This window comes from Callorhinus ursinus, unplaced genomic scaffold (assembly GCF_003265705.2).
Source record: "Callorhinus ursinus isolate GAN/ISIS: 27379988/994484 unplaced genomic scaffold, GSC_fseal_2.0 scaffold34, whole genome shotgun sequence".
In the NCBI taxonomy this organism is placed as follows: domain Eukaryota; kingdom Metazoa; phylum Chordata; class Mammalia; order Carnivora; family Otariidae; genus Callorhinus; species Callorhinus ursinus.
The window spans coordinates 4,115,899-4,143,607 of record NW_027397096.1 but is presented as its reverse complement, the minus strand read 5'-3'; the positions used below and the strand labels follow the sequence as shown (position 1 = coordinate 4,143,607).

The 27,709-nt window shown below is 44.3% G+C and overlaps 3 protein-coding genes across 9 annotated transcripts in view; 1 reads left to right on the top strand and 2 right to left on the bottom strand.

Annotated features, from left to right (window-relative positions):
- The window catches only part of BLTP2 (bridge-like lipid transfer protein family member 2), a 28,868-nt gene extending 23,892 nt beyond the window's left edge, over positions 1–4,976 (bottom strand). For 3 of the 6 annotated variants that reach the window (XR_012374412.1, XM_073879361.1, XM_025851054.2), the window contains exons 1-11: positions 4,837–4,975; positions 3,881–4,004; positions 3,312–3,361; positions 2,870–3,017; positions 2,574–2,692; positions 2,281–2,341; positions 1,904–2,093; positions 1,199–1,322; positions 947–1,071; positions 640–707; positions 382–527 (exon numbers count right to left, since the gene is read on the bottom strand). Coding sequence is in view for 5 of the 6 variants with exons in the window: in XM_073879361.1 (XP_073735462.1) it covers positions 382–527; positions 640–707; positions 947–1,071; positions 1,199–1,322; positions 1,904–2,093; positions 2,281–2,341; positions 2,574–2,692; positions 2,870–3,017; positions 3,312–3,361; positions 3,881–4,004; positions 4,837–4,904 (1,223 nt within the window). In the remaining variant the exon portion in view is untranslated. Of the gene's footprint in view, positions 1–381; positions 528–639; positions 708–946; positions 1,072–1,198; positions 1,323–1,903; positions 2,094–2,280; positions 2,342–2,573; positions 2,693–2,869; positions 3,018–3,311; positions 3,362–3,880; positions 4,005–4,836 lie in introns of those variants that run through there. The other 3 variants (XM_073879362.1, XM_073879359.1, XM_073879360.1) reach the window with 3 other exon arrangements.
- Positions 4,977–7,435: 2,459 nt separating this feature from the next.
- SDF2 (stromal cell derived factor 2) lies at positions 7,436–17,132 on the bottom strand. Its single transcript, XM_025851101.2, has 3 exons — positions 16,922–17,132; positions 13,427–13,623; positions 7,436–8,105 (listed from the first exon to the last, which is right to left on the bottom strand). The coding sequence occupies exons 1-3, from the start codon at positions 17,070–17,072 to the stop codon at positions 7,818–7,820; spliced, it is 636 nt and encodes a 211-aa protein (XP_025706886.1). The 5' UTR covers positions 17,073–17,132; the 3' UTR covers positions 7,436–7,817.
- Positions 17,133–17,383: 251 nt separating this feature from the next.
- Positions 17,384–27,709, top strand: part of SUPT6H (SPT6 homolog, histone chaperone and transcription elongation factor) — a 33,380-nt gene continuing 23,054 nt past the window's right edge. The window contains exons 1-2 of one of the 2 annotated variants that reach the window (XM_025851100.2): positions 17,384–17,541; positions 27,418–27,559. In XM_025851100.2, the coding sequence (XP_025706885.1) occupies positions 27,451–27,559 (109 nt within the window). In that variant the 5' untranslated portion in view covers positions 17,384–17,541; positions 27,418–27,450. The remainder of the gene's footprint in view (positions 17,542–27,417; positions 27,560–27,709) is intronic. The other variant, XM_073879358.1, reaches the window with a different exon arrangement.

Here is a 27,709-nt window from a genome sequence, read left to right as displayed (position 1 = left end):
TGCCCCTCCTCCCACTGCTCCCATGCTTGCTCTCTCTCTTTCTCAAAAAATAAAAATAAATGAAACAGAATTGCTACTGAAGTAATCAAATATGTATTTAACACAATATGCCGCTTTAAAGATTTTATTTATTTATTTGAGAGAGAGAATGAGAGAGAGAGAGAGCATGAGAGGGGGAGGGTCAGAGGGAGAAGCAGACTTCCCGCTGAGCAGGGAGCCCGATGTGGGACTCGATCCCGGGACTCCAGAATCATGACCTGAGCGGAAGGCAGTCACTTAACCAACTGAGCCACCCAGGCGCCCCATACAATATGCCACTTTAGATCAAAAGAATCTGAGAACCCCCCTGATAAGATAGTGGCTAAAAAAGAGGACACTGACCTTTTCTTTCTTTGCTTAAAACCAGATGAACTAGACTCTTGGGTCTCCAATGCTAGCAGATGCAGCCACTGAGCGAATTCCTGGTGCCGGTAATGAACGATACATGTGTTCAAGACCACAGAGGCTGAGAGGTCAATGGTGGTCACCTGGAAATGACACCAGAACTGCGGGCTCAGGTTTTAGCCCAGTAGCTCACAATGCAATGATACAGTGGAGAGCAGAGAAAGAAATGAGGTCTTGGGATCACAATCAACACACCTGCACACTAGCCTTGAGGGAGTTGAGACAGACAATGCGCTGGCGGCTCTGGGACAGCAACAACCCATCTGTGAGGGCAAACAGCAGATCAGAGAAGAACACTGGGGAAAACAACAGGTAAAACTAGGAGAGGGTCAGAGACAGGCAAGCAGATGAATAGACTGTCACCAAAACTCCTGAGTTGGAGCTTTTTTCTCTCAGTATGTTCCCTCTCCCCATCCCCAGCTACACTGATATTAAGAAGGCCAACTGGGGCATGGGGGAAAGGGAGGGTCTAGTCCTCTCGGTACCAACATCCCCCAGGAACCTTTCAGTAGGAGTTCAGTGCTCATCTGTGCCATATCAGAGTTTGCTGTGAAGCTTCGAAGAGGCAGCTGATCCTCATCACGGTGGTACAGGAAATGTAGCAGCTTCAGCGTCCAGTTCAGGTGCCTGGACCAGAGACAGACTCTGGCTCAGAAATACATGGAATGTTGTTCTCACTCCCTTTCTCCCCACAGACAAGCTCAGTGCAGTGCAGCTACTAGGCTGGTTATAGAGAGCCCAGCATATTGCTCACCTCTTTTGACTATTCATGGACAGCACCACACTTGTAATCTCCATTTTCACCTTGACCTGATCTGGCAGCTGCTGAAGGAGGTACAGGCCAGGCAGAGTTGGCTCAGCCCAGTTCTCTGTCACCTCTGAAAACATGAATGAATAACACAAGAGCCATCAATCCCTAACACACTCAAGTCTCCCAAAATGCCCCATCCTCTTTGGCCAAATCTTCCCACATAAGTAGGCTAACCAAAGGCCCAATCCTAGGCCACAAGGCAAGTATCCCAGAGATCCAGGCACCCGCTGTACTTCGTTCCCCGGAATTTAAAAAATAGTATGGGGAGCAGGTTGATATAATGCAAAGAATATGGACTTTAGGACAAAATAATTTACACCCCATTTTTACAAATGACTAGCTCTATGACCTCAGTCAAGTCACCTATCTGCTCTTCTTGGCTTCAGTTTCCTCATTTGTGATATGCTGAGAATTTAGTGAGAGCCAATACAGAAAACTCGTACTACAAGTCTAATTCATGATAATTACCCACTAAATGTTAGTTCTTTCCTTCACCACAAGTAAACGCCCGATTTCTTTGAGCTATCCTCAGCGTCAAAGGTCATGCTAAATAAATCACACCTAAATTGAGACCACTATTTGTATGTAATTCCAGAATAATCAGAGAACAGCACAGAAAGCCAAGAAGCTTACTGACCAGGGCTTTACCTGGACAAGGAACAGGTTTGGGTGCCAGGCTTGGGCCTGGGCGTAGCAGCTGACTATGGAAAAGGCCCTCGTGCAGTTCCGCATGGAGTGTCCACATACCCACAGTGATCGACTTCAGTTGCCGACTGCTGATGCCCACCTCTAGACACAACTTTAGGGCCAGTGAGAGCTCCGCAAGGCAGGTATCCTCCTGCAGGAAGGATAAGCCTCTAAGGCGTTAAGATATAGGGAGTCTAGGAGTTTTGGGTCAAAATGCAGTGGTCTAGAACACCACCTTGAGAGAACCCCCCGTAAGAATACAGAATCTAGAACATAAGCTCCTTCATATCTTATGCCCAGAAGGACACAAGGCATCTAAATGACCACAGCATACTCACCAACTGGCCACTCTTTAGGACTTTGCTGTTGATCTGATTTAGGCTCACCTCACATTTCAGCCTGGGAAAGGAAAAAAATTAAGGGCACTTGGCGCCTTTCCTCACCATTTAACTTCAGTCAAGCTTTATTGGCTAAAAGGAACAAGGCAAACAGAAGTGCCTAATCCTAGCCTCTCCTCAAATTGCTACAGAATGAGAACCTGACAGCTTTATAAAACCCTGACATCCATCCACGCTGAAACAACTATAAGGCAAGAATGGGACTACCAGACCCTCTTTTACCCAGTGATTACCTTTTCTCATCACTATCCAAAAGAAAGCTGCTTTCTCTGATCTGAATGTGCCACAAAGACTCAGAAGTAGCCACCTTGAGAACCATGATGTTTATAGAATCTACATGAACAGAGAACAGCTAGAAAGAAGCAGCAAAAATAGTCATTAATATCAAGGCACTGCCTTTCCTTTCCAGTAGAGAAAGAATCAGAGGCAGCTCTTGGTATTATATTCTCAAAACAGTAGAAAAATCCACCCATCACTCTACAGCCAGCCATCCCTACTACAGTCCAGGAAAGTGGGAGAAGTATCTCACCTGACAGAAGATCTTCAGTAAGGAAGGACTGAAGGACAGTTCCTTTTGATGCACCCCAGTGCTCTGGGAAAATGGGGCAAATAGGCCAGACACCTTCTGTAGGTCCGTTCTGATACGCACTTCTCCAAAGCACAATGCCACATAGCGTCTGCCCAGAAGAGAGACCTCACTGCCGTCAGGTCCAGCCCTTTCCTAGCAATCTCCTCCCCTCCCCAACATTCACTCTCTGATCCTCCCTAAAAATGTAGCTCAAATCATGGAGAACAGTCTCATAGTAGTTATCAATTTCTGTGTCACAAAATAATAGCTTCCAGGCTAACCGGGAGACATCAGCAAAACCCCAGTCCCCTCCTTGGGCTGTGAGGCCTCTGCAGAATATCATTCTGCAAACCCCAATCCCAAAATATTCCCCAAGGGAAGAGTGAGGATGTAGGGTACTCACGGCAGATCATGGCTAAGGAGTTTGCTGGAAATCCACAGGCTATCAATTTCCTAAAACAGTGTGGAAAAGAGCTTTGTACACTAGCTTCGAGGTAAGCCATGAGCAGCTTGACAGCCAGGAAAGGTTCTAAGAAGAGGAGGAAGTGCTATAGCCTTTCCACTAAATATTCTCCACTCCATTTCCACCAACTTCTCTCCTCAGCACTATATCCTGCTCCTCACAATGACATTGGTTGAACTTGCTCAGTATTTCTCTTTTATGGATATGTTACTATTTCTCCTCTTAAATTAGAACAGTAAGCTCTTCTATTTCCTGTTATCTTTTTTCTGTGCTTAGTTCTGTATCTTTCTTATTGTACCGTGAACACTCTGTGCCTTATAAGCATTTTTAACTCAACAACTTGCATCAATCCCAGTGTTTCCAAACTAACTCTAAAATCATCTTGGCAAAGAGGTGACAAGGCTGGGCTAACGAGGAAAGCCACCCAGAATTTTAGGAAAAAAAATAAAAGTTAAAATTTAGCTGAGTCCACCCACACACACATACCTAGGGAGTTCCCCAAGACTCACCACTGTTTGCTGGTGCTGCTGAAACTTAAGGCTGACATTCTGGATCCAAAAAAAGGAGCCAATCTTTAGCTCTGCCTGCAGCTTCCGCTGACACCACTTGGTGGCCAACCGGACCACAAACCACCTGCAGAAAAATCCCTGTGAGTTCATAGGACCCTCTCTCAATTTTGGCTTTCCTCACCCCTTCCTGGTCCTAGAAGGCCTTGCAAAAAGGTTATGTCCTAAAGGTGGATCTTCTGGGCAACTCTTCGGTTTCCCAAAACAACACTCTGTCACATACACTCAGCCACAAAGATCAAGACCCTAGCCCTGGAGTGTCCCCTCCACCCAAATGAAATCAGACAAACTACAGTCCACCTAAGTTGGGGACAAAGAAAGCAATCCTTCCAATCCTTAGGAACCCCAGATGAAGAAAGAGGCCCAAAGGGGAGTCGAAATACAAGCAGCCGTGTCAGATGTGCCATCACACACTCCCCCACAGGGTCTCTTTCTCCGCCCTCCAGACAGGTGTTAGCAAGAAGGCACCGTGGGATCACACCCGGCTGGCTCAAACGCCGCTCTCCCCTGGGCTGCCAGACCTGTTCCGGCTCCTAGGGCGAGGCTGCAGGTGCCCTCTGCGCTCGGGGAAAGGGACACTCAGGGGCGAAAGGAGGGGGAAAGGGAGGCCACCAAGCCGGGCCCCTCTTCACACACACACCTATTCAACTCCCAGCCTCAGCATCTGCTCAGGCCTCGCCCGCTCCCTCAGGGCCCCCTACTCCCAGTTTCTCGGTGCCAGATCGGACCGTACGCCCCTGCTCAAGCCTCCGCGGCCCCCTCGGGCCCTCCCTCTCCGCCGCCCGCGCACCTTCCCCTCCAGCCCCCTTCCCCTCCCGCGCGCCTTTGCAGCGCGCGCCCCCCTCCTCAGTCTCTCTTCCTTCCCCAGCCCCCGCCCGCTGTAGCCGGGATCCCCTCACCGGCCTAAGAAGAGGGCGCTGAGGGCAACCAAAAGCAAGGCCAACAGCGCAGAGAAGAACAGGGGCATTCCGGCCCCAGCCCGGCCTGGCTCCGGCCCCCGCCCTGCCGGGCCCCCCCCCCCCCACGCCGGCTCCGCTCTGCGCCGCCGCGGGCGGACCAGCCGCACGCGCAGGAAGAGCGCTGGACAAGGAAGCGTTGGCGCGCGTGCACCCCGCCCCCCACAGCCCGCCAGCCAGCCAGCTGTCTCCCTGCTCCACTCCTCCCAGCGCCAGCGATCCGGCAGGGCCGATCAGCTGCCTGCGCGAAGTACAGGCGTGGCTCCAGAGGAGACCGGGGAGGGGGCGGGGGGGGGGGGGGGCGGACCTCGCGCCGACTGACACTCACGCCCCGCCCCTGGACCCACCCTTCCGCACCCGGAAATGCGGAGCCTGGGGCTTGCAGGAGACCTGAGTCCTGAGCCCGTCCCCAGGCTGGCAACAGACTTGGCTTTCTCATTTCAGTGGCGGAGCTCCACTGCCAAAGCACTTTTCCAGGGTGGTTACAGAGTCCGCTTGGCCACTTAGGGTCCGGACTGAGGGTACTGCGGAAGTTTCACCCCTAGGTCATACGAAGTAGCTGTCCTATCTTACTCAAGAGCCTCGCCTGAAAATCACTGAGGAAAGCAAGAATTTAAAGACGTCAGTTAGAATTCACACCTCATTCCACCTACAAAGGAATGAGTTTTTCATTTTACTGTTTGAATACTGTTCTAATCAATATGTACTGACCTACTGTGTGAGCACGCAATTTTCTGGACACTTCGTTGGACAAGTTTTCAGTCTCTACTGTGTATAGCACAATTTGGGCACTGAGGGGATACGACAGAAATAGAGAATATTGTTCTTACCTCTCAACAACAAATAGTTTATCTTGGAAGCAAACATAATTGCAGGAAATCGATAATTCAGGATCAACTTTATTTTGCCTGTTTCCTTCTCTGTGAAATGAGGAAACTGGACCAAGATTCCCAACTCTAATACAGTGATGCTAATACAAGCTAAACAAGTTCTGAGGATTTAAAAATAAGTACTTCATATCCCTTTGCTCTTACATCCTAATCTCCACAAATGTCCTTCAAGATTTTACTTGGAAACTTTTCCACTCCTTCAGAAAAGCACCATTTCAATTTTCACATTGGGTTGCCCATAGTTTTTACCCCTCCAACTGGTTTCCTTCCTTATCTAGTCCTCTTGTTAGTCATTTCACATCTCCCCAAAGACGCCGTTTGTTTCAAATTCATACTTCTCTCTCAAGCATTGTAATCTGCAGCCTCCTAGCAAGGTAGGTTCTGTGAACCCTCAGGGAAGGCCCAACAACTCAGTTAAAACTCTGTTCAAGCCAAGTTGGGGTACCTTGCAACACACCTCTATTCATATTCATCTTGTCCAATCTGTTCCCTTTACCCAGCTGATTCCTATCACTTCCTTTCTTCTCTCCAGACTGTTTCCAGCCTATTCCCAGTATTTCAATAACCTGAAATGTTGATTTTATCATTTGTCTACTTCTTTCTGGAAAAATCTCAAATGATCAATGCAACTGAAGTGGAAAGAGACCAAGTCTCTAATGTCATGGGCTATGTCTGGCACAGACCCAGTATGCCCAAATGTTTCACATTAAGTCCCTCCCTAAAGCAAAGGATGGGGGAGGTGGAAATCATTATTTCTAAAAATAAAAAGTCCTGCTAGTCACTGAAATTCCAGCAGATGGCAGACACCTCTGTTCACCACCACCAAGCTCAAAGGACCTAGGAGCAAACTTTCTGGAACTGACCAGCAGACAGAAAGAAATGAGGTAAGCAAAGGACAAAAGTTTTCTATCCCCGCTTTTCAGAGAAAGCTATTCCTACATTTATCCAAAAAAGAGCAGTTATCATCCAAGAGCGAACACAATTGTAGCATAGTAAAAAGATTGTGAGCCAGACACAGTTGGATTCCTATCCTTATTTACTTGCTTTAAGAATTCAGGCAGGGGGCACCTGGGTAGCTCAGTCGTTAGGCATCTGCCTTCCGCTCAGGTCATGATCCTAGGGTCCTGGGATCGAGCCCTGCATCGGGCTCCCTGCTCAGCAGGAAGCCTGTTTCTCCCTCCCCCACTCGTGTTCTCTCTCTCCCTGTCTCTGTCAAATAAAATCTTAAAAAAAAAAAAAAAATCCAGGCACTCAACCTTCATATTCTGCATTAGTAATACTGTAATACCTATGCTACATCTGTGAAGATTAAAGGAGGTAAGAGCTATAATACAGCATCTAGTATTTAGCAGACAGTGAATATTGTCTACCCTTACTCTTTTTTCTCAACTGTAGTAAAAGATCCAGGGTAAAACATTTTACTGGCTATTTATTAAGCTAAATTCCTCGAGGGTCTTTAGCCATAGTTAAAAATCTAGTAAAAGTGAGGTGCTAGAAGTGAAAATAGGGAAAAAGTGAAAAAAGTAAAGCTCTTAAAAGGGCCCACACCAAAGGCTCCCAGCATCTCTAGAGTGACAGCACTGACTCGTGTCAGACTCAACGATCGATCAGATTATGAAATAGCACACCTAATAAATGACAACACTGGTGACTAATAATGAAATTCTTTATCATTTTAGAGAAAGAAAATAGGAGAAAAGTCACACATCAATAATCCATGATGCCAAGCTTCTGGAGTAAAAATTTCCCAATTAGGAGGAATATCTCCCTCAGTTTGTTTTATCAATATGAATAAAAATATCTGCTCCTTCACCAGCAAGTCCTGTACTCAAAAAGAACTGACCCAAACTCTGGGAGAACAACCAATTCAAGTGTGAAGGGCTAAAGCTTCCAAACACAGCCACTGTTTTCTGTCATGCGTCTTCATCTCAGTGGTGACATGGCCACTGCCCAGGGAACCTGGGGCAGGGACCCCAAGATGGAGCAGCAGATGTCATGAACACTGTGTAGTGACATGGGTCACAGCTTCCAGACTCATAGCTCTGCGTGATGAGCTTCTGCCTTTAACAACTCACTGGGCTTCATGAAGATGCCTTCCATGGCTTTCCAGTAGTTGTTCTGGCTCGGCTGGGCCATGCCATGTACCTCCTTTTGCCCACTAATGGGTCGACCATATTGCTCTCCCGTGACAGACAGCAGAACTTCAGTGGAAGAATGCTTGAACCGCACCTCACCATCCCTCACCCAGTAGGGCCCATTACAGAGCACTGTCCAGTCATCCAGATAATCGCCTTCACCTTCCTCACCAAAAGCACTCACCTCCTGAAAGACACAAATGGGAGCAATATTAGCATGACTGACACACAGGCTTGGAAGGGAGAGGGAAGCAACAGAAAAAAATAAGGCTACCTGAAAGTGAAAAAGAAGAGGTTTTACAGTGTTGTTTACAAATAAACTGTGGGAAAAACATTTTAAAAATAAAAATTAAAAGAAGAAACTGTGAAAAAAGATAAAAGACACAAAGGACATGAAATCAGTTGCCCTAGGATTATGTTCCAAACACTTACTTTGCAAGTAATCCTGTATTTGCTTTATATTTTCTATTACAGCCTTACTCTTGTTATTTGACTTTAAATATTTCTGCCTCATTCCCTTAACTACATTTTAAGCGACGTGATGAGCAAACAAGTTGAAAGGGAGGCGATGGGCTCTGGAGACTAGCAGACCTTGAACCTCTGCTCCATTCCATTCCTTCCTGTATAACTCCTTCATTTTCTCCTCTAAAAACTCATGACAGGGGTGCCTGGGTGGCTCAGTCGATTAAGCATCTGCCTTGGGCTCGGGTCATGGTCTCCAGGTCCTGGGATCGAGTCCCATGTTGGCTTCCCGGCTCAGCGGAGAGTCTGCTTCTCCCTCTCCCTCTGCCGCTCTCCCTGTTTGTGCTCTCTCGCTCAAATGAATAAATAAAATCTTTAAAAAAAAAAAAAAACAACTCATGACAGTATCACCTTATAGAATAATTGTGAGAACTAAATGAAATAGAGTAAGTAATAGCAGAGTTCTTCCACTTCTCTTCTAATCCCATTCCTCTTAAGGCCAAATATTCAGAGTTTCTATTGCAATAAAAAAGTTAATGGGACGCCTGGGTGGCTGAGTTAGTTAAGTGTCTGCCTTTGGCTCAGGTGATGATCCCAGGGTCCTGGGATCAAGTCCCACATCAGGCTCCTTGCTGAGCAGGAGCCTGCTTCTCCCTCTCCGTCTGTCTGCCACTCTCCCTGCTTGTGCTCTCTCCCTCTCTGACAAATAAATTAAAAAAACCTTAAAAAAAAAAGTGGAAAGTCATTTAAAAAAATTACTGATTATTTCAGAAATACATAAAAACATGCTAAGCTATATAATTTTAGATTAAAAGCATTCATTTGGAAATAGAGTCTGTAAGACTAAAGGCAAAACGAACTGTGTATAATTAACAATCTTACTATACTTGTAAAGTTTTTTTTTAATTTTATTTACTTATTTGACAGAGAGAGAGACAGTGAGAGAGAGGGAACACAAGCAGGGGGAGCGGGAGAGGGAGAAGCAGGCTTCCCACCAAGCAGGGAGCCCGATGTGGAGCTCTATCCCAGGACGCTGGGATCATGACCTGAGCCGAAGATAGACGCTTAATGACTGAGCCACCCAGACGCCCCTATATTTGTAAAGTTTTGAGTGCAACTTTTTGTTGATTGTGTATTTGTTTATTGCTGTGTATTTTTTTTTTTTTTAAGTAGGCTCTAGGCCCAGCATGGAGCCTAACACGGGCTTGAACTCATGACCCTGAGATCGAGGCCTGAGGTGAGATCAAGAGTCAGACACTTGGGGCACCTGAGTGGCTATGAGTTAAGTGTCTGCCTTCGGCTCAGGTCATGATCCCAGGATCCTGGGATGGAGTCCTGTGTCAGGCTCCCTGCAGGGAGCCTGCTTCTCCCTCGCCCTCTGCCTGCTGCTCCCCCTGCTTGTGCGCTGTCAAATAAATAAAATCTTAAAAAAAAAAAAAAAGCATCTGACTTTGGCTGGGGTCTTAATCTTAGGGTCCTGATATCAAGCCCTGCATCAGGCTCCACGCTCAGCAGTGAGTCTCCTTCTGCCCCAACCCCTGTTCGTGCTCTCTTAAATAAATTCCTTAAAAAAAAGTCATTTAACCAACCAAGCCACCCAGGCGCCCCACAATTCTATACTTGTACATGGAACTGAACAAGTAAATAGATGACAGTGGTGGAAACCAGGTATCTGTGTGGAAATTTACAAATAAGTAAAGGGAGGAGGCTAGAATGATCTAAATGGTAATGAATTACAGTTGGAGACATCAATAGGAACTCATGTTTAACATAATCCAGATGCAGATGTTATACGTAAAAATACTCATAGTTACGTCTATATACATATACACATCCTTCTTTGTTCTGTCAGGTGAGAAGACCTAAAAGAGACAACATCCCAGCAGCAACAAGCTCATGTAAGGGCTAAGATCATGGTTTCTAATATCATTCTTCAATAAAAGGAAACAACTCCTTGGAGAAACAGCTGATTCTAGGACTGGGGCAAGAAATACACAAGATGAGCCTAGAATATCTTTTAGTGCCAGAAAATAAGGAAGGGTTAACACACATACACATACACAAAAATGGGAGTACGTCAAATGGACACAGGAGACAAGTAAAAGAGCTCCCAATGGCCAAAGTTGGAACAATTTGAGCAACAAAATAAAGACAGTGGTATGGAATTATAACTCAAAGTATAAAATATTCGTGAATCCATACTGATATGAATAAATGATTGAATAAATAAGTAAAGGAGAGACAAGTACCCATGCAGAAGAATTCCAAATAAATTTTTTAGCTATTCTATCTAAAGGAGGGGGAGCATAACTCTGCATTCCTTAAGTGGGGGCTATGCATAATGACTTACTTCCAAAAATACAATATAGAAAGGTGGGGAGGAAGATTAAAAGAATAACTTTATAGGAGAAACACCACAAACACTATTTCAATAGTCATAAATCATGTAGATAGTATGTACCTGTGACATGATGTGATAAAAATGGCACTTTACTCCTGTGGCCTTCCTCCTAAAAAGATTTCTAAGTCTGATCTAATCATGACAAAAACATAAGAAAAATCCCAATAAAGGAGCACCCTATAGTATACTTGACCAGCATTCCTCAAAACTGTCAAGATCATCAAAAATAAGAATTGGAAAACAAACTAGAATTGAAGAAACTGTCACACCTCAGAGGAGCCTAAGGAGACATAACTAAATGTAATGTGGTATCCAGGATGGGCTCCTGGAACAGAAAACCTACAGGAGGTAAAAACTAAGGAAATCAAAAACTATGGACTTCAGTTGATAACAATGTATCGTTACCGCTTTATAAACTGTAGGAAATTTACTAATATAAGATGCCAATAGGGAAAACTATGTGCAGAGTGGGGGTGGGAGGGAAGCACTCATTAAGGGGTCCATATCTCCTAAAACCTCAAGGCTTAAAAAAAAAAAAATGGCACAATACTGGGGTGCCTGGCTGGCTCAGTACACAGAGCATGCAACTCTTGATCTCAGGGTGGTGAGTTCAAGCCCCCCACTGGGCACAGAGCTTACTTTAAAAAAAATTAGTTAAAAAACAAAAATTAGGGCGCCTGGGTGGCTCAGTTGGTTAAGCGACTGTCTTCGGCTCAGGTCATGATCCTGGGAGTCCCGGGATCGAGTTCCGCATCAGGCTTCCTGCTCAGCAGGGAGTCTGCTTCTCCCTCTGACCCTCTTCCCTCTCGTGCTTTCTATCTCTCATTCTCTCTCTCAAATAAATAAAATTTTTTAAAAAAAATTAAAAAGTGGCATAATAATTCATTTTCCTAACGTGGTTAGTTGGCATCATTTAGAATAATAATTTTTATTCAAAGTTTGGAAAAAGTTGTTTTTATTTGAATATAATTGACATACAATTCTTTTATTAGTTTGAGGTGTACAACGTGGTGATTCAGTAAGTCTATACGGTATGTTATGTTCACAAGTGTAGCTACCACTGGTCACCTTACAATGCTTTTACAATATCACTGACTATATTCCCTATGCTGTATCTTTTATCCCTGTGACTTATTCGTTGCATAACTGGAAGCCTGTTATCTCCCACTCCCCTTCACCCATTCTGCCCATCTCCCCACACCCTTCCTCTCTGACAACCCCTACGTTTATAGGTCTGATTCTGCTTTTTGTTCATTTGTTTTCTTATATTCCACATATAAGTGAAATCATGTATTTGTCTTCCTCTGCATTTCATTTAGCCTAATACCCTTTAGGTCCACCCACGTTGCCACAAATGGCAAGCATTCTTTTTTATGGCTGAGTAATATTCTATCGTGTATACATGCATACACTTTATCTTCTCCACCCATTCATCTACTTTTTTTTTTAAAGATTTTATTTATTTGACAGAAAGAGACACAGTGAGAGAGGGAACACAAGCAGGGGGAGTGGGAGAGGGAGAAGCAGGCTTCCCATGGAGCAGGGAGCCCAATGCGGGGCTCGATCCCAGGACCCTGAGATCATGACCTGAGCCAAAGGCAGACGCTTAATGACTGAGCCACCCAGGCAACCCATTCATCTACTGATGCACACTTGGTTTGCTTCTGTCTCTTGGCTATTGTAAATAATGCTGCAAAAAACATAGGGGTATACATATCTTTCCAAATTAGTTTTTTCATTTTTTTTTTTTTAAGATTTTATTTATTTGACAGAGAGAGACACAGCCAGAGAGGGAACACAAGCAGGGGGAGAGGGAGAAGCAGGCTTCCTGCAGAGCAAGGACCCCAGGATCGTGACCTGAGCCGAAGGCAGATGCTTAACGACTGAGCCACCCAAGTGCCCCTGTTTTCATTTTCTTTAGGTAAAAACACTCAATAGTGGAATTACTGGATCATATGATATTTCTATTCTTAATTTTTTGAGGAACCTCCATACTGTTTTCCAAAGTGCCTACACCAATTTACATTCCCAACAGTGCATGAGGGTTCCCTTTTCTCCACATCCTCGCCAATACGTGTTATTTCTTGTTGTTTTGATTATAACCATTCCGTTAGGTATAAAGTGATATCTTTACTATGGTTTTGATTCACATTTCCCCGATGATTAGTGATGTTGAGTTTTCATGTGTCAACACTGCGTTTTTGTTTTAAGATTTTTTTATTTATTCATGAGAGACAGAGAGAGAGAGAGGCAGAGGCAGAAGCAGGCTCCCAAGGAGCAGGGAGCCCGATGCGGGACTGGATCCCAGGACTCCGGAATCATGACCTGAGCTGAAGGCAGACGCTTAACCATCTGAGCCACCCAAGCGCCCAACATTGTGTTTCTTTACTGTAGAATTTATCAAGATGACTTATGATATGCTTATATCTATTTTGTCTTTTCTCATTTCTTGATTTCATCTAGATGTAAAGTCTCTATTTTGCCCAGAAACAATTTCCTTCACACTTATGAGACAAAGCCAATTCTCCATGTCTGCACAAAAAAGAACAACTACACCTAGAAAAGAAAGGGCTAAGAACCAAGATATTAGACAACTCAACTGAGTAATGCACAGGGCACCAGTGATCAACAGGATGCCACCTCACCTGGTTTCCAGAAAGAGGTGAGGTGAAGTGGTGACTATGGAGGTTTCGGCCAGTGTTGACATGTGTCAGCCGGATGGGTTGGCCACATTTGATGGGGGTTCCTCTCTCACACACTGTAGCGGTCTTCCCCCGTATCCTCCAGTAACTATTGCTGTCGTCCACAGAGGTTACACCTGTCACTGACTGCTGCCCACTACCTGCAGTCCAAAAAAAAAAAAAAGAAAAAAAAGAAAGAGTGAGCTCAACCTAATCCCCCTCTTTCCTGAGGCCAATAATGTGCCCTGGATTATAAAACAGGTTTGGAGGAGTGGAGAGGAAACCCTATGCTTGATATTTCTTTGTCTACAATACATGAAAAATACTAAGTATGTTTATATAGTATTGTTATCTGATAAATTATACTTAAATGTGTGATATCAGAAAACTCTAAGAATGTGCGTCAAAAAGAACTAAATAAACTTATGTTCATTTTTTTGAAACACAAGTATTATGTATCTACATACAAAAACCTGGATAGTCCCTAGAATGTGTCACTACATACACATATATACACAAGTATTATATACCTATAGACAATAACCTGGGTAGCCCCTAGTATATGTCACATAACTGAAACGTTTAATATTATTCAATGTTTACTATGCATCACAATCAAAACTTTTGTCACATTTCACAATAGAGACCAGCTTTTGCTGTCAACTTTAATCCAAGTAATCACTGCAGCTCCCGAATTCCCCCATGAGTGATCAATAGGTTGTAAAAGTATTCATAAATCCTCTAAATTTGGTTAATACTGCCTAAAGAGGTACAATTATGGTTAAAAGGTACCAGGTTATAGACACATAACTGCAGACTTAAAAAGAAGGAAAATATACATACAATAATTGCTAGCCCGCTAATGTGTACTGAGCACTTTCTAAATGTCAGATACCAGGGCGCCTGGATGGCTCTGTCGTTAAGCATCTGCGTTCAGCTCAGGTCATGATCCCAGAGTCCTGGGATCGAGCCCCGCATCGGGCTCCCTGCTTGGCAGGAGGCCTGCTTCTCCCTCTCCCACTCCCCCTGCTTATGTTCCTGCTCTTGCCATCTCTCTGTCAAATAAATAAAATCTTTAAAAAAATAAATAAATGTCAGATACCAATCCAAACCTTTTGCCTGAATATTCTTATTTGACACAGGCATATATTCTCTAAGGTACGTATTACTGTTATTATCATCCCCAATTTACACTGGAGTCTCAGAAAAGCTAAATAGTACACCCCAGGTCACACAGCACCAAGACCCAGTGCTGGGGTTTGAACTTAGATGGCCCAACTCTAGAACTCACACTCTTAACCACTCTACCACATGGCCTCCCAAGAAACTATTTTCTGTCAAGTTATATCAGAGGCCACTCTCTCACATAAACTCCAGGGATATTCTCTTCCCTAGGCCTTCATCTACTACTCAATTCTTTAAATGCACTCAAGACAGTTTCCTAGTTACTCTCACCTGTTCCTCCTAGCTTTGCCTTCAGTCTCCTGGCCCCACCTGACAGCCTCTTCATAACACTCACCCTTTACCACTTAACACATTACACCTTGCACCACAGGTATCTGGGTGAATGTTTGTAGCCAAACTACCAGCTTCTCTCTGGTGCCTTTTACACTCAGCTCAAAATGACTTTGTAACATCTTAAAAAAAAAAAAAAAAGGCAAACCAAGCCTCCCTCCTTACTTCTGGTTATTGCCTTACAGCTCTCTTGGTCCTGGGTCATTGCCATGCTTCACTAAACCACAGTCTATACTTTGTGCCTTCTACTTTTTCAGGTTCTGTTCAACCCTTCACTTCCTCTCCCATCATTCAGCGATCAGACAGGACGGAGTGCTTTCAGGGTGGTATGGCTGTAGACTCCTCTCCCACCCTTAAACCTTGGGATTACCCAGAGTTCTATGCTTATCCATTCTTAAATACTTATTAGAGATCAGGACAAAAGCATCTATACATGCTTCAACAGGTTTTTCAAGTGATTCAAATCGACACCAGAATGAGAACCACAGTGCATCCTGCGCAATCTCACTTAATCTCCCCATATCTTTAACTCCCCCCCCCAACCCAGTACCATGATGTACTTAACTCTACCTCAGGCTCCGCACAGACTGAATCTGGTTCTCAAATATGGCTGCCCATTAGAAGCACCTGAAGAATTTTTCATATATACAGATTCCTACTGTCAGGCCTCTCTCCCACATTCTGATTTAGTAGAGCCAAACTAGGAAACTAGATCAAATTAAAAAGTAGCGAGCTGGACACACAGGAAGTGTTCACTGAACGGCTGCTAAGATTATAAAACATACCAACAATGACAGCCCAGTCCTTTCCTAGTCTAAATAGTCAGACACGTTTTGAGAATCATGAACCATAGACTAGCCCCCATCCTCTCTTAATTGATAACATCATCAATCATCCAAGACAGAAATCTAGCAATCATCTTAGATGCATCTCACATCTCACCAACTGACTTTTTTTCTCTTTGTCAGTTTGTTTTCCTGTAACTTGGTGACTAGCTATTCTATCCCCTCTATCTAGAATATTAGGGATGTAATAAGAGTTTATTAAATCTAGGGGCGCGTAGTTGGCTCAGTCGGGTAAGTGTCTGCCTTCGGCTCTGGTCGTGGTCCCGGGGTCCTGGGATGGAGCCCCGCATCAGGCTCCCCACTCTGCCAGAAGCCTGATTCTCCCTCTTCTACTCCCCCGCTTGTTCCCTCTCTCGCTATGTCTCTGTCAAATAAATAAATAAAACTTTTAAAAAAAAAAAGTTTATTAGATCTATACTGAATGAATCCACAAATAATTGCTAAATTATAAATGAATCCAAATCAAGCATTTTGATATCCTATGTTAAAAAGCCCTCTAAACAGTTTCCTCTCCAATTCCACTGAGTGCTTTAAATTCTTTACAAGAAAAGTTTGAGTAAAAAGAGGCCAAAGGAAAAGGGTTGAAGAGCAAGCTTAAGATGCAAAACAGCTAGAACAGAAAGATAAAGTCAAAGAGTGAGGTCTTGGAGTTCAAGACTTCAGAGGTACAGCACTTACTGTAATTTTCTACATGTCTGTCTCTCCCGCACTGAGTAGTGCCAGCCTGGAGTAGCTGAAAGCAGGCTTTGAAACTGGACAGATTTGGTTCGAACCCCGTCTCTGTCATTCACTAGCTGCAAGGCTCTGAGCATGCGATTTATTTTTGTTTCCTCATCTGTAAAATGAGGATAACAATTGTCTCTACCTCGTAGAAATGTTATAAATCCAAAAGCGTATATGTGTAATGTGCCCGATACGTAGCTCACCAGATAAAAGCTGATATTATGCCCAATTCTCCGATTCTCCGCCTCTAGACCTCAGGAACCGCCCCCGGGCTCCCCTAACCTTCCCAGACCACACCCCTCAGATTTTGTCTTGGCCCCGCCCCGTCCGGAGCTTACCAGGCCCTCCCAGCCCACCCGAACCCGGGTGGCAGTACCTGACCCATAGCGCACATCGTGTGAGTGCAATCGCACGTTGTGGCGCGTATTGAGTAGCTTCACCACAGAGCCGCATGTAACGACAGCCAAGTTGGACGCTCCCACAGCACTCCACAAACCCCCCAACAACAGTAGCGACGCCACCGCCATCCTAGCCGTAGCGCAGAGCCCCTATCTTCGAAGGAAACTCGGCCCCTCCCCGGAACCGGAAGCTGCGGGCGGAACCACAGAGAGGAGGAAATGAGGAAGCCCTAGTCTAGTCTTTATGGTTCCTTTGGCTAGAGTGACCCGAGGAAGCCGCTAGTCTTGACGCTTCCGATCCCCAAGCTCTGTTCTCAAGTCTTTGTGACACTTACCTTCCTGAACCGCTTCGGCCAGTTTTCGCGCCCTCCTAAACGAAGCCCCGAGAGCCGGGTGGGAGAAGAGAGCTAGAAATGGCCCGCCCACCCCCAGTGACAGGGAGCCGGAAGTGACGTAGCACGTTGACGCAGCAGCGGCGGCGGTGGCGGCGGAGGGGCCGTGCGGTGGGTCCGTACTATCCTTTCCCAGTCTCGGTTCGACGACTCCATTTTCCTCGGTGGGGGCTTAGCGCTCCGGAGTAGCGGCGGGCTTCAGGCAGGTAAAGTTCGAACTGGAAAGCGTGTTTCTCGAATGGGTCAGGTGAGGAACCAGGCTCCTAGGGCCTGGTCCCGTAAAGGAAGAGGTATTGGGGAGCCGTATGCGGGAAGAAGGGGGCCCCCCCGGCCTTCCCTGGTCTATAAGGGAAAAGGAGAAGGAAACCGGAGTAGTTGCCTAGAGTCTCAGAGCTTTTCCCAGCCCTATGCTACCCGGAACCCGTGAATTGGGCGCCTTGTTGTAGCAACAGGCTTCTTGGGATTCCGTCCTTCTCTCGAAAGCTTGTGAAAATTGGGCCACGCCAAAAGATTTGGGAATGGAAGGGACTTGGGGCTTCTGAGTCAGGATCAGGTGATCGAATTTTTTGTTCTGGGGATGTTAAACCTACGGATGTTTCAGCAGCTAGGCCAGCAGGCTAGAGGGCGATGCCAAATACCATCTTTTTCCGTATTGTTGAAAATAAAATTAGAACTTTTTATAGATGGTTGTATCCATCAACCGCCCACCCCAAACCTCAGAATGGGCTATTGAGTCAAAACTTCATTTTCTTCCAGTTTCTGCCTTTCTTTCCAGGCAGTCCCTTGAACCAGCTGGAGCAGAGCAGTTCGTTTCTCTTGGTTGTTTCAAGAAGTGATGCTTATTTTTCTTTAATAAGAGGCCTAAGCTCTCTGAAAATACATCCTTGGAAATTCACTGTAATATCAGAAGTAACAAGGGAGTATTGAGTTACACTGCTGCTATTAATGAACATGGTGAATGTAAACAGTTTTGAATTTGATTAATTTCGTCTAGAAAAAAGCTTACTTGCACTGTTTATTTGGAAGGTACCGGTTCTAAAGTATTCACTGTATTGATTACAAAAGTATGATTGCTCCCTCATCACCTGAATTTAGAGCCTTTTTCCATCACTTGTGTCCCCTCGGCCAATGCAAATATCTTCTTTAGATGGCTTCTATGGCTACTAGATTAGATTAGCATAGTTACTCCCTAAGAGGTTTAAACCTTATTAAGAGATTAATCACGTCTATAAGTGGTGCAGTCTAGAGAGGCTGTCACGTTTCACAGTTCTCTCTCAATAGACCTTCCCCAGAAGGGAAGCCCACATAGTATACTGGAAACAAATGGTATTTGGAGGCAAGTAAATTTGCCCTTGCTCCTATGTTCTTTTTTTTTTTTTTAAGATTTTATTTATTTATTTTGAGAAAGAGAGAATGAGAGACAGAGAGCATGAGAGGGAAGAGGGTCAGAGGGAGAAGCAGACTCCCTGCTGAGCAGGGAGCCTGATGTGGGACTCGATCCCGGGACTCCAGGATCATGACCTGAGCCAAAGGCAGTCGCTTAACCAACTGAGCCACCCAGGCGCCCCCTCCTATGGTCTTGATCTCAATAAATGTCACTGTGATAAGGATCCTGTGTAAAATCCTTGGATTCTTCCTCTCCATTATTCCCTGATAAAATCAGTCACCCAATTCTACCTCTCCATAAAAATCTTTTACCATCACATACAAATTATGTTCTGGTAACCCCCCTCATCCCCCTCCAACTATCATCCTCCTTTTTTGATTTCCCTTCACAGCCAGATTTCTGTGTCAACTTTCTCGAATTTTATTCATTTTTCAGGCTCTACTAGTCTGGTTTCTCTTCTGACCACTTGGTTGAAGTTTCTCTGGTCAAGGTTACTAATGGTTTCTTTATTGCCAGATCTCATGGATACTTTGTTCTTACCTTCCTCAATCCCTGGAATATGCAACACAGTTTACTCCTGTCTTGAAACTCTCTTGCCTTGGGGCTCCTGGGTGGCTCAGTCAGTAAGCATCTGCCTTCGGTTCAGGTCATGATCCCAGGGTCCTGGGATAGAGCCCCACATCAGGCTCCCTGCTCAGTGGGGTGTCTTGCTTCTTCCTCTCCCTCCCACTCGCTCTCTCTCAAATACATAAATCTTTAAAAAAAAAAAAAAAGACGATGATGAAGAAGAAACTCTCTTCTCTTGGTTTCATTAACACTTAACTCCTGGATTGTCTCCATTTTTCTAGTTGCTCATTCTCAGTCTCCTTTGCTAGCCACTTTTGCTCCCTACCTAGTGTCTAAATGTTGAATTTCCTTCAGAGTCTAATCTTGGGCTCTCTGCATACTTCCTTTAGATGATCCGGTCTCCGTGGCTTTAATTACTATCTGAAAGGTGGCAACTGTCAAGTTCAAATCTCTAGCCCTACCTTCTCTATGTTCAAGAATTGTACGCAGAGGGGGCTCAGTCATTAAGCATTTGCCTTCAGCTCAGGTCATGATCCCAGGGTCCTGGGATCAAGCCCCACGTCGGGCTCCCTGCTCAGCAGGGAGTCGGCTTCTCCCTCTCCCCCTGCTTGTGTTCCCTCTCTCACTGTGTCTCTGTCAAATAAATAAATCTTTAAAAAAAAGAATTGTATACAGAAGGCCTATTTAATAGCTCCATTTGGATGTTTCTTAGACATCCCAAACCTAACATAAAAAAAGAACATTTTAGTTTTCCCATCGCTCCAGACCTGATCTTCCCTCTCTAAGACGTACTCTCATCCACATGGTTACCAAAGCCAGACCTCTGGGGATCATCTTGGATTCTTTTCCCTCACTGCCCTCCTTCCCAAGTTTGGTAAGTCCTGTCACTTCTTCCAAAATATGTTTCAAATCTGTTTTCTGTTCTCTGTCTCCGCTTTTACCACCCTATTTGAAACCACCATCATTTTTTGCCTGGGCTACAACAGGGATATCCTCAGTTTTCCCTGTTTCCACCCAAGTCTCCCTGCTTAAAGCACTCCAGTGGTTTTCTATGGCTTTCAGAGCCCCACTTGAGCAGGCCCCTCCTCTTTCTCCCATTCTACTGCCTTCACCATTCTCTGGTCATATTGCCCTTGGGACATTGCCTACCATATGCCAAGTTCTTGCCCACCTTTTCTACCAGGAACCTCTTCCTACCCATTGTTTTTGTTTGTTTGTTTTAAAGATTTTATTTATTTATTCATGAGAGACAGAGAGAGAGAGAAGCAGGCCCCCAAGGAACAGGGAGCCCGATGCAGGACTCGATCCCAGGACCCTGGGATCATGACCTGAGCCGAAGGCAGACGCTTAACCATCTGAGCCACCCAGGCACCCCTACCCATTGTTGACATCTCATCCTAAACTTACCCTCTCAGAGGTGAGGGTATTTATTTCCTTCCTAGTACTTATAGCAAGGTTTATTTTGTTTGTGGTTTGTCTCCTACACCAGAATATAGATATCCTAGGAACAAGGACTTTGTTTTTTCTACGTGCCTGACAGGTAGTAGGCACTTGTTAAATAAATCTTCGTTGAATTAGCAAGTAAGCTAAGTTCGGTTTAAAACCCTGCAGGGGCTTCTCAGCACCTTTAGAGTCCAAAATCTTTAACTTACCCTGTCAAGATCCTTATGACTTCACTCCAACTCATTATGAACCCTGCTCCCTCTCTCTAGTCAAGCTGGCCCTCACTGACCCTGCCACTGGCCCTGGGCCTTGTGCTGGAAGTACTCTCCTCCAACACTACCACTCCTTGCATGACCACCAAAGAGGGTAGCTCCTCCCTTTAGCTAATTCCTCCACAGTCTTACAGTCTTTATTCAGTCACTTCCTCAAAACCAGATTGGAGTCCACTCTTACAGGCTCCCATGGTACCTTGGTCACCAATTCTTTCAATTACTCCTGTACTTCTAGATCATGGGTCAACAAATTAAAGCTCCTTGGCCAAATCAGGCAGCTCCCATTCATTTACATATCATCAGTGTCAGATTTTGTGCTACAGTGGCAGATCTGGCTCTCTGTGGTTTGATAACCCCTGTGCTAGGGCAGGAATATGTTTCCCAGTGTATGTGGCACAAGACTGGTAACTTACTCCCAGCCTCTGTTGCAGGGATTCTGATTCTGGTTACATATTTCAGTTGTTTCTGCTCCTCTTTTGTCCTTATTCTGCAAGGAAATGTGGAAAGAACAGAGATAACTTGTATTCTTAAATTATTTATGTTAGTCATCATTAACAATAATGCTTTCTACACTCTGGTATTTGAAGATCCTAAGAGGGGTGCCTGAGTAGCTCAGTTGGTTAAGCGTCTGCCTTCTGCCCAAGTCATGATCCCACGTCATGGTCCCAGGGTCCTGGGATCCAGCCCCGCATTGAGCTCCCAGCTCAGCGGGGCATCAGTTTCTCCCTCTTCCCCAGCCTCTCCCCACCCCCCTCTGCTTGTGCTCTCTCTCGCTCACCCTCTTTCTCTCTCAAATAAATAAAATCCTTTAAAAAAAAAAAAAAAGATCATAAGATTGTTATTTCCTGGGGCGCCTGGGTGGTTCAGTCGTTAAGTGTCTGCCTTCAGCTCAGGTCGTGATCCCAGGGTCGTGGGATTGGGCCCTGCATCGGGCTCCCTGCTCGGCAGAAGGCCTGCTTCTCCCTCTCCTACTCCCCCTGCTTGTGTTCCCTCTCTGTCTGTCAGATAAATAAAACTTTAAAAAAAAAAAGTTATTTCCTATAAATGTGTGCATATTAAAATGACGATAGGTAGTGTTAACATTTTCTGTTTTGTGTATGTGTGTTTTTTGTTTTAAGATTTTATTTTTAAGTAATCTCTACACCCAACGTGGGGCTTGAACTTACAACCCTGAGATCAATGCATCCTCTACTGACTGAGCCAGCCAGGCACCCCTCACTTTTTCTTTATTTTAACATCTTGATTTGGTTGGATTAGGATTTTTCTTAAAGATTTCTGAATTTAAAAGAACTTGTCTTAAGTGGATTCTGAATACTTCATTTATTAAACTTTCAGGTTTTTGAATTCCAAATTGGGTAGTCACTTGTGAACACTTTTGGAATAGTCCCAGGCTTTTGCTCATAAAATAGAAAGTGTCTTAGAGTTGAAACTCCACACCAGACTTGTGGGACTGTTCCCCATACCACTAGGCCCTTTCAGACCTAAGCCTCTGCTCATGTTGCTTTTTCCAGATTATCTTCTTAAGTCCTCTTAACTCAGGCATCACCTTTTCTGAGGCATTTTCTGACATCTCTCTCTCCTCATAATTGCTCCCGTAGTCCTGGTGTATGACTGTGATACAACATTCATTGTGCTTTGTCATAACTTTATTTACAAGTTTTTTGAGATAGATTGTGAATTCTACCAAGGTAAAAAAGCTTATTTTACTCATTTTTATATACCCAAGTCCCAGCACAGAGCTTAATCCTATATATATATGTATATATAGAAGTAAATGTTAATTGAAGCTGGCAGTGAAGGGAATTAACATCTTTTTTTGCTCTGGTCTCCTTTTAATTGCCTCCTACATCATCTTGTTCAAAAGGAGGGACTGCCAAGGGCCTCCTTGTGGCAATGTGATCCCAGCTCCATTCCTCTTCCAGAGAATGTCATGGTAACAGCCAGCCTCTCCCTTTGAGCCACATCTTGGACTGCAGCTGTGCTTCTGCCTGGAGAAGCCTCCCTTCGCACCACATGCCCCTTCTAGACCTGTTTCACTAGCACATTTAACTTAACGGTCTGAATGTGGGGAAAATTCAAAAGCATAAGTACTAAATAAAAAAACCTGAACTCTGCCGGGCTTAGCTCAGATATCATACATTAGTAATAATCATACGCTAGTAAAAGAGTATTTTTGGGGCGCCTGGGTGGCTCAGTTGGTTAAGCGACTGCCTTCGGCCCAGGTCATGATCCTGGAGTCCCGGGATCGAGTCCCGCATCGGGCTCCCTGCTCGGCAGGGAGTCTGCTTCTCCCTCTGACCCTCTTCCCTCTCGTGCTCTCTATCTCTCATTCTCTCTCTCTCAAATAAATAAATAAAATCTTAAAAAAAAAAAAAGAGTATTTTTGTTGGGGAATAGTTACTGCTTGCCAACCTCAGCCTGCAGTGCTGCTGCGGCACCCTCCGCACATTTAGCTCCTGCGAGTTGCAGCAAGTCAGGCTTGCTTCTGGCACACCTCTTTTAACTGAAAGTCTTGGCAGTGAGCTAGACTGGAAGCATTCCCCCCGCTAGAGCACAGCATGTACTCTATTGCTAACCTAGGGAATGGGAGAAAAGCTGCATGTAGCACAGAGCACCAGCTGCCTCCCGAGACAGAAAAAAAGCTGTTGTTTTCATCAGGTAGGCTGTCTGTTTCTCTCTGTTAAGTAGACTGGAGGGCATCTGGTCTGCAGGAGCTGGCATTCAATGTGAAGATGTTGAGGCCTTGTAAGACTGAATTTGTGGTGGGTCTGATAGCCTAATTAAAGCAAGCCATGTGTGGGGGCTGCTGTACCCAAATCTATTTTTAATGGCTTAGTTCAGGGCCGGGGGGTGGGGGGTGGGCGTGATGTCAGGATTCAAATTAGAGCACCAGATTTAATTAGTAGTTTTAGATACTCACTTTCTACAGTACTCAAAGTACATTACCTTAAGGACACAAGTCTTGGGGAAAAAAAGAGCATCAATCTAACCGTAAGACTTGTATCACCACCCTGTGGGGTGTGTCACAGCTATATAGTATAGCAGCTCTCAAACATTTTTAATCTTAAGACCCTCTTTATACTCAAATATAATTGAAGATTGCAAAGATGTTTTGTTTATGTGAGTTTATTCTATTGATGTTTATGAGATTTTTATATTTTGATGTTTACCAGATAAGAAATTTAAATTGGGTATATTAACTCATTTTGAAATAATAATAAAGCACCACCAAAAAAATTATTTTGCAGTATACAGGTATGTTAAATTAACACATTATACACCTTAAACTTACAGTGTTTTATGTCTATTACATGTCAGTAAAGCTGGGGAAAAAATAATAAGCTCACTACATTTTAACATAAATATTTTTATAAAAAACAATTGTAGTTTTCAAAACAAAAGTAGTGAGAAGCATGACACTGTTTTACTTTTTTTCCCCAAATCTTTTTAAAGATTTTATTTATTTGAGAAAGAAAGCGTGTGCGCAGGAGTGCAGGGGGGGGGGCGGGCAGAGGGAGAGCGGACTCCACCTAATGCAGGGCTGATCCCACATCCTGAGATCACGACCTGAGCCGAAACCAAGAGTCGACGCTTGACTGACTGAGCCACCCAGGCGCCCCCCAAATCTTTTTAATGTCTCCCTTAATAGAACAGCTGGATTTTCATATCTGCTTCTGCATTCAGTGTTGTGATACTGCACATCATACTACTTCTGGAAAACTCCACTGTACACTCATGAGAGATGGGAGGAGGTGGTCCCCTGACTCCACTTGGAGACCTACTGATATATTAGAAACTGTGACTTCGGAGTCAGACACACTTTAACTCAGACCTCAGCTCTTGCAGTTGGTGTTTGTATCAACTTGAACAAGTGACTTTACGAGTCTGTCATCCCCTTTGTTGAATGGAGAAAGTGCACTGTAACTCCTAGGACGGTATAGGGGTTAATAGGTATTCCTTCCTTAAGTGTGGAACTTGGTAGAAGTGTGATTACTGTTGCTCTGGGCACTTTTTTTTTTTTTTTTTAATTATTGAAAGGCCTGTATTAGTTTTGCTTGGGTTTTATGTGAGTGTTGTGGGTTGGTTTGTTTCTAATTCTCTTCCTATGCCTGCTCTCTACATAGAATATGTAAAATTGTTCTGTGGTCCTTATTTGTTTTCATATCTCTCTCCCTCTACCAGAAGTCAGCTCCTTGATAACAAACAATCCTGTTTATCCTCAAATCCCTAGGTCCGAGCAGAATGTATGTACACGGCAGGCATTCAGTAAAGCTTGAATGGCATCTGAAACCTCAGCCTGAAATTGAACATAAGACCATATCATTGCCTCTCCCTTTCCACCAGAACTCAGTACCTTCAGTTTTGTTTCCTTAAGTTCAGTCAATCTTAAATTAATTGGTTGTGGTGTAAGTTGACATCAGTAAGGGTAATTTTCAGAAAAATTAGAGCCATAGCACTTAAGGCTCCTACTAGAGCTCAGACCATTTCAGGTGACTGTTAGCTAGCCTCCTCTTTTCTCCCATCCCACTGCCATCTTTCCCTGGGAAGGTGGCAACAATATGAAAAAGCATGTAATTTATTTAACAGATATTTAGCTGTTCCTGTTTTGTGCAGAGCACCTAGAAGGATATAAGTTACTTGGTACAGAATCACAAAGTGCCTTCTGATGCTCTCGTGTTGTCACTTATATTTTCATGGTTTTTATTAGCCCTTCAATTGGATATGGTCTCTAACATCCAGAAGCTTATGGTCTTAGGTGTGGAAAATGGGCACATACACGGTGGACCATAATTCAGGACAAGGTGAGGACTGATGCTGAGTTTATCAGCAGCCAGCTTCAGGATTCCAGAATCTAGGATCTTGATGTTACAATGTGTGTGATGTGTGCTGTTTTTTCAAGTCCTGTGAGGTGTGGCATGCCTGGGTAGGATAGTCATTTAAGCGTCTGACTCTTGGTTTCGGCTTGGGCCCTGATCTCAGGGTGGTGAGGTCCAGCCCTGCGCTGGGCTCCATGTTCAGTGCAGAGTCTGCTTGGGAGTCTCTCTCCCTCCCCCTCCCTTTATTATGTTTAAATAAATAAATAAAGTTCTACAAGGCCCAGGAAACTCCCATGTTATGGTTCTGCCATTTCCAGGCTCTGGATGAGTCCGAAAGCGGGGAAGTAGAAGACAAATTTGGGACTGGTTGGTACAAAATTACAGAATGCCAAGGAAAATTAGGCCCACAATTCAAATTCAGACTCCGTTAACATTTATTGAAACTGTAAACTAGGTTCTTTCCCTTGTGTCATGTCATAGTCTTAACTACTCTACAAGGTAGGTAGTGCTATTCCTGTTTTCCAGATGAAGAAGTTGATATCCAGACAAATTTAATAATTTGCTTAGCTTATATATTGGGTAGATTATGGGACCAGGTTTTGATCTCTACTCTTAAGCCCAGCAATCTTTGCACTTAACTGTGTTGCCTTTATTTTGTAGGCCATGGAAGTCACTTTCAAAATGTTTTTTTGCTGGGGAGGTAAATGGTAAAAATAGAGTTATGGTTCTAATGTTTCTAAAGAGACCCCTTCTCCACCCAAATGCTCCCAACCAGTAGTCACACAAGTGGCTCAGGCTTATGAGGTGTCAGTTAATCTGTTGGAAAGAATTTTCCTTTTGACTCTGTCAGCAGCCAGGCGTTAGGTTCACACTTGTTTCCCAAATCTCTTATGAGCGAGTCATATAATCTCACTGCTACCATATCCCTACCTCTGTAATCACTCCTACACTAATTTCTTTCCTCATTCACCCCTTCCTGCCCCCAAATGATAAATGAGATAAAATCCTTTGTTCTACAGTTCACCCTTGAACAACGCAGGGGTTAGGGGCACTGGCCTCCCCCGCAGTCAGAGATCTGCATATAACTTTTGACTCCCTGAAAACTTTACTAATAGCCTACTGTTTGCTGGGATAACATAACATGATAAACTAAATAGTCAATTAACACATTTTGCACGTTATATGTACTATATACCATATTCTTAAAATAAGCTAGAGAAAAGAAAGTGTCAAGAAAATCACATGGAAGAGAAAATACATTTACGGTACTCTGTGTATTTATCGAATAAAACCTGTGAGTGGACTCATGCAGCTCAAACTCCTGCTGTTCAAGAGTCAACTCTATATAAAGAAGTCCAGTGTAATCAATCATCTTTTTAAAGGCACATGTGAGAGGAGTCACCATGGGAGGAGTGGAAAATGGATGTGATGGAGCCATCTGATTCTTACTGTCTCCTCCCTAGCTGGGAACGATTGAGGAGGCAGAGCAGTGGCATGTGGCTAAAAGGCTGTTTGTGGAAAGGTTTGAGGGCACTCTGTAAAGTCATGTGTCAAATTTTTTTTTTTTTTTTATCCCCATCTTCCTTCCTTCCCTAGTCATCTTTAGGCAGGCCGTGAGAAGCTGCAGCCATGTCTGATTTTGTGGAAAGCGAGGCCGAGGAGTCCGAGGAAGAGTACAATGATGAAGGCGAAGTGGTGCCCCGAGTCACCAAGAAATTTGTGGAAGAGGAGGATGACGGTGAGGAGGCCCCAGCCTCGAGCTTCTCCCCACTATTGCTAAGCTTTGGATAGTTGGATTCTTGCTGATGAGAGGCTCAGGCTGAGCACAGAAGTTATCACACATGAGGTACCAGCTTGAGAATTTTCAGTAATTTGTAGAAAATACTTA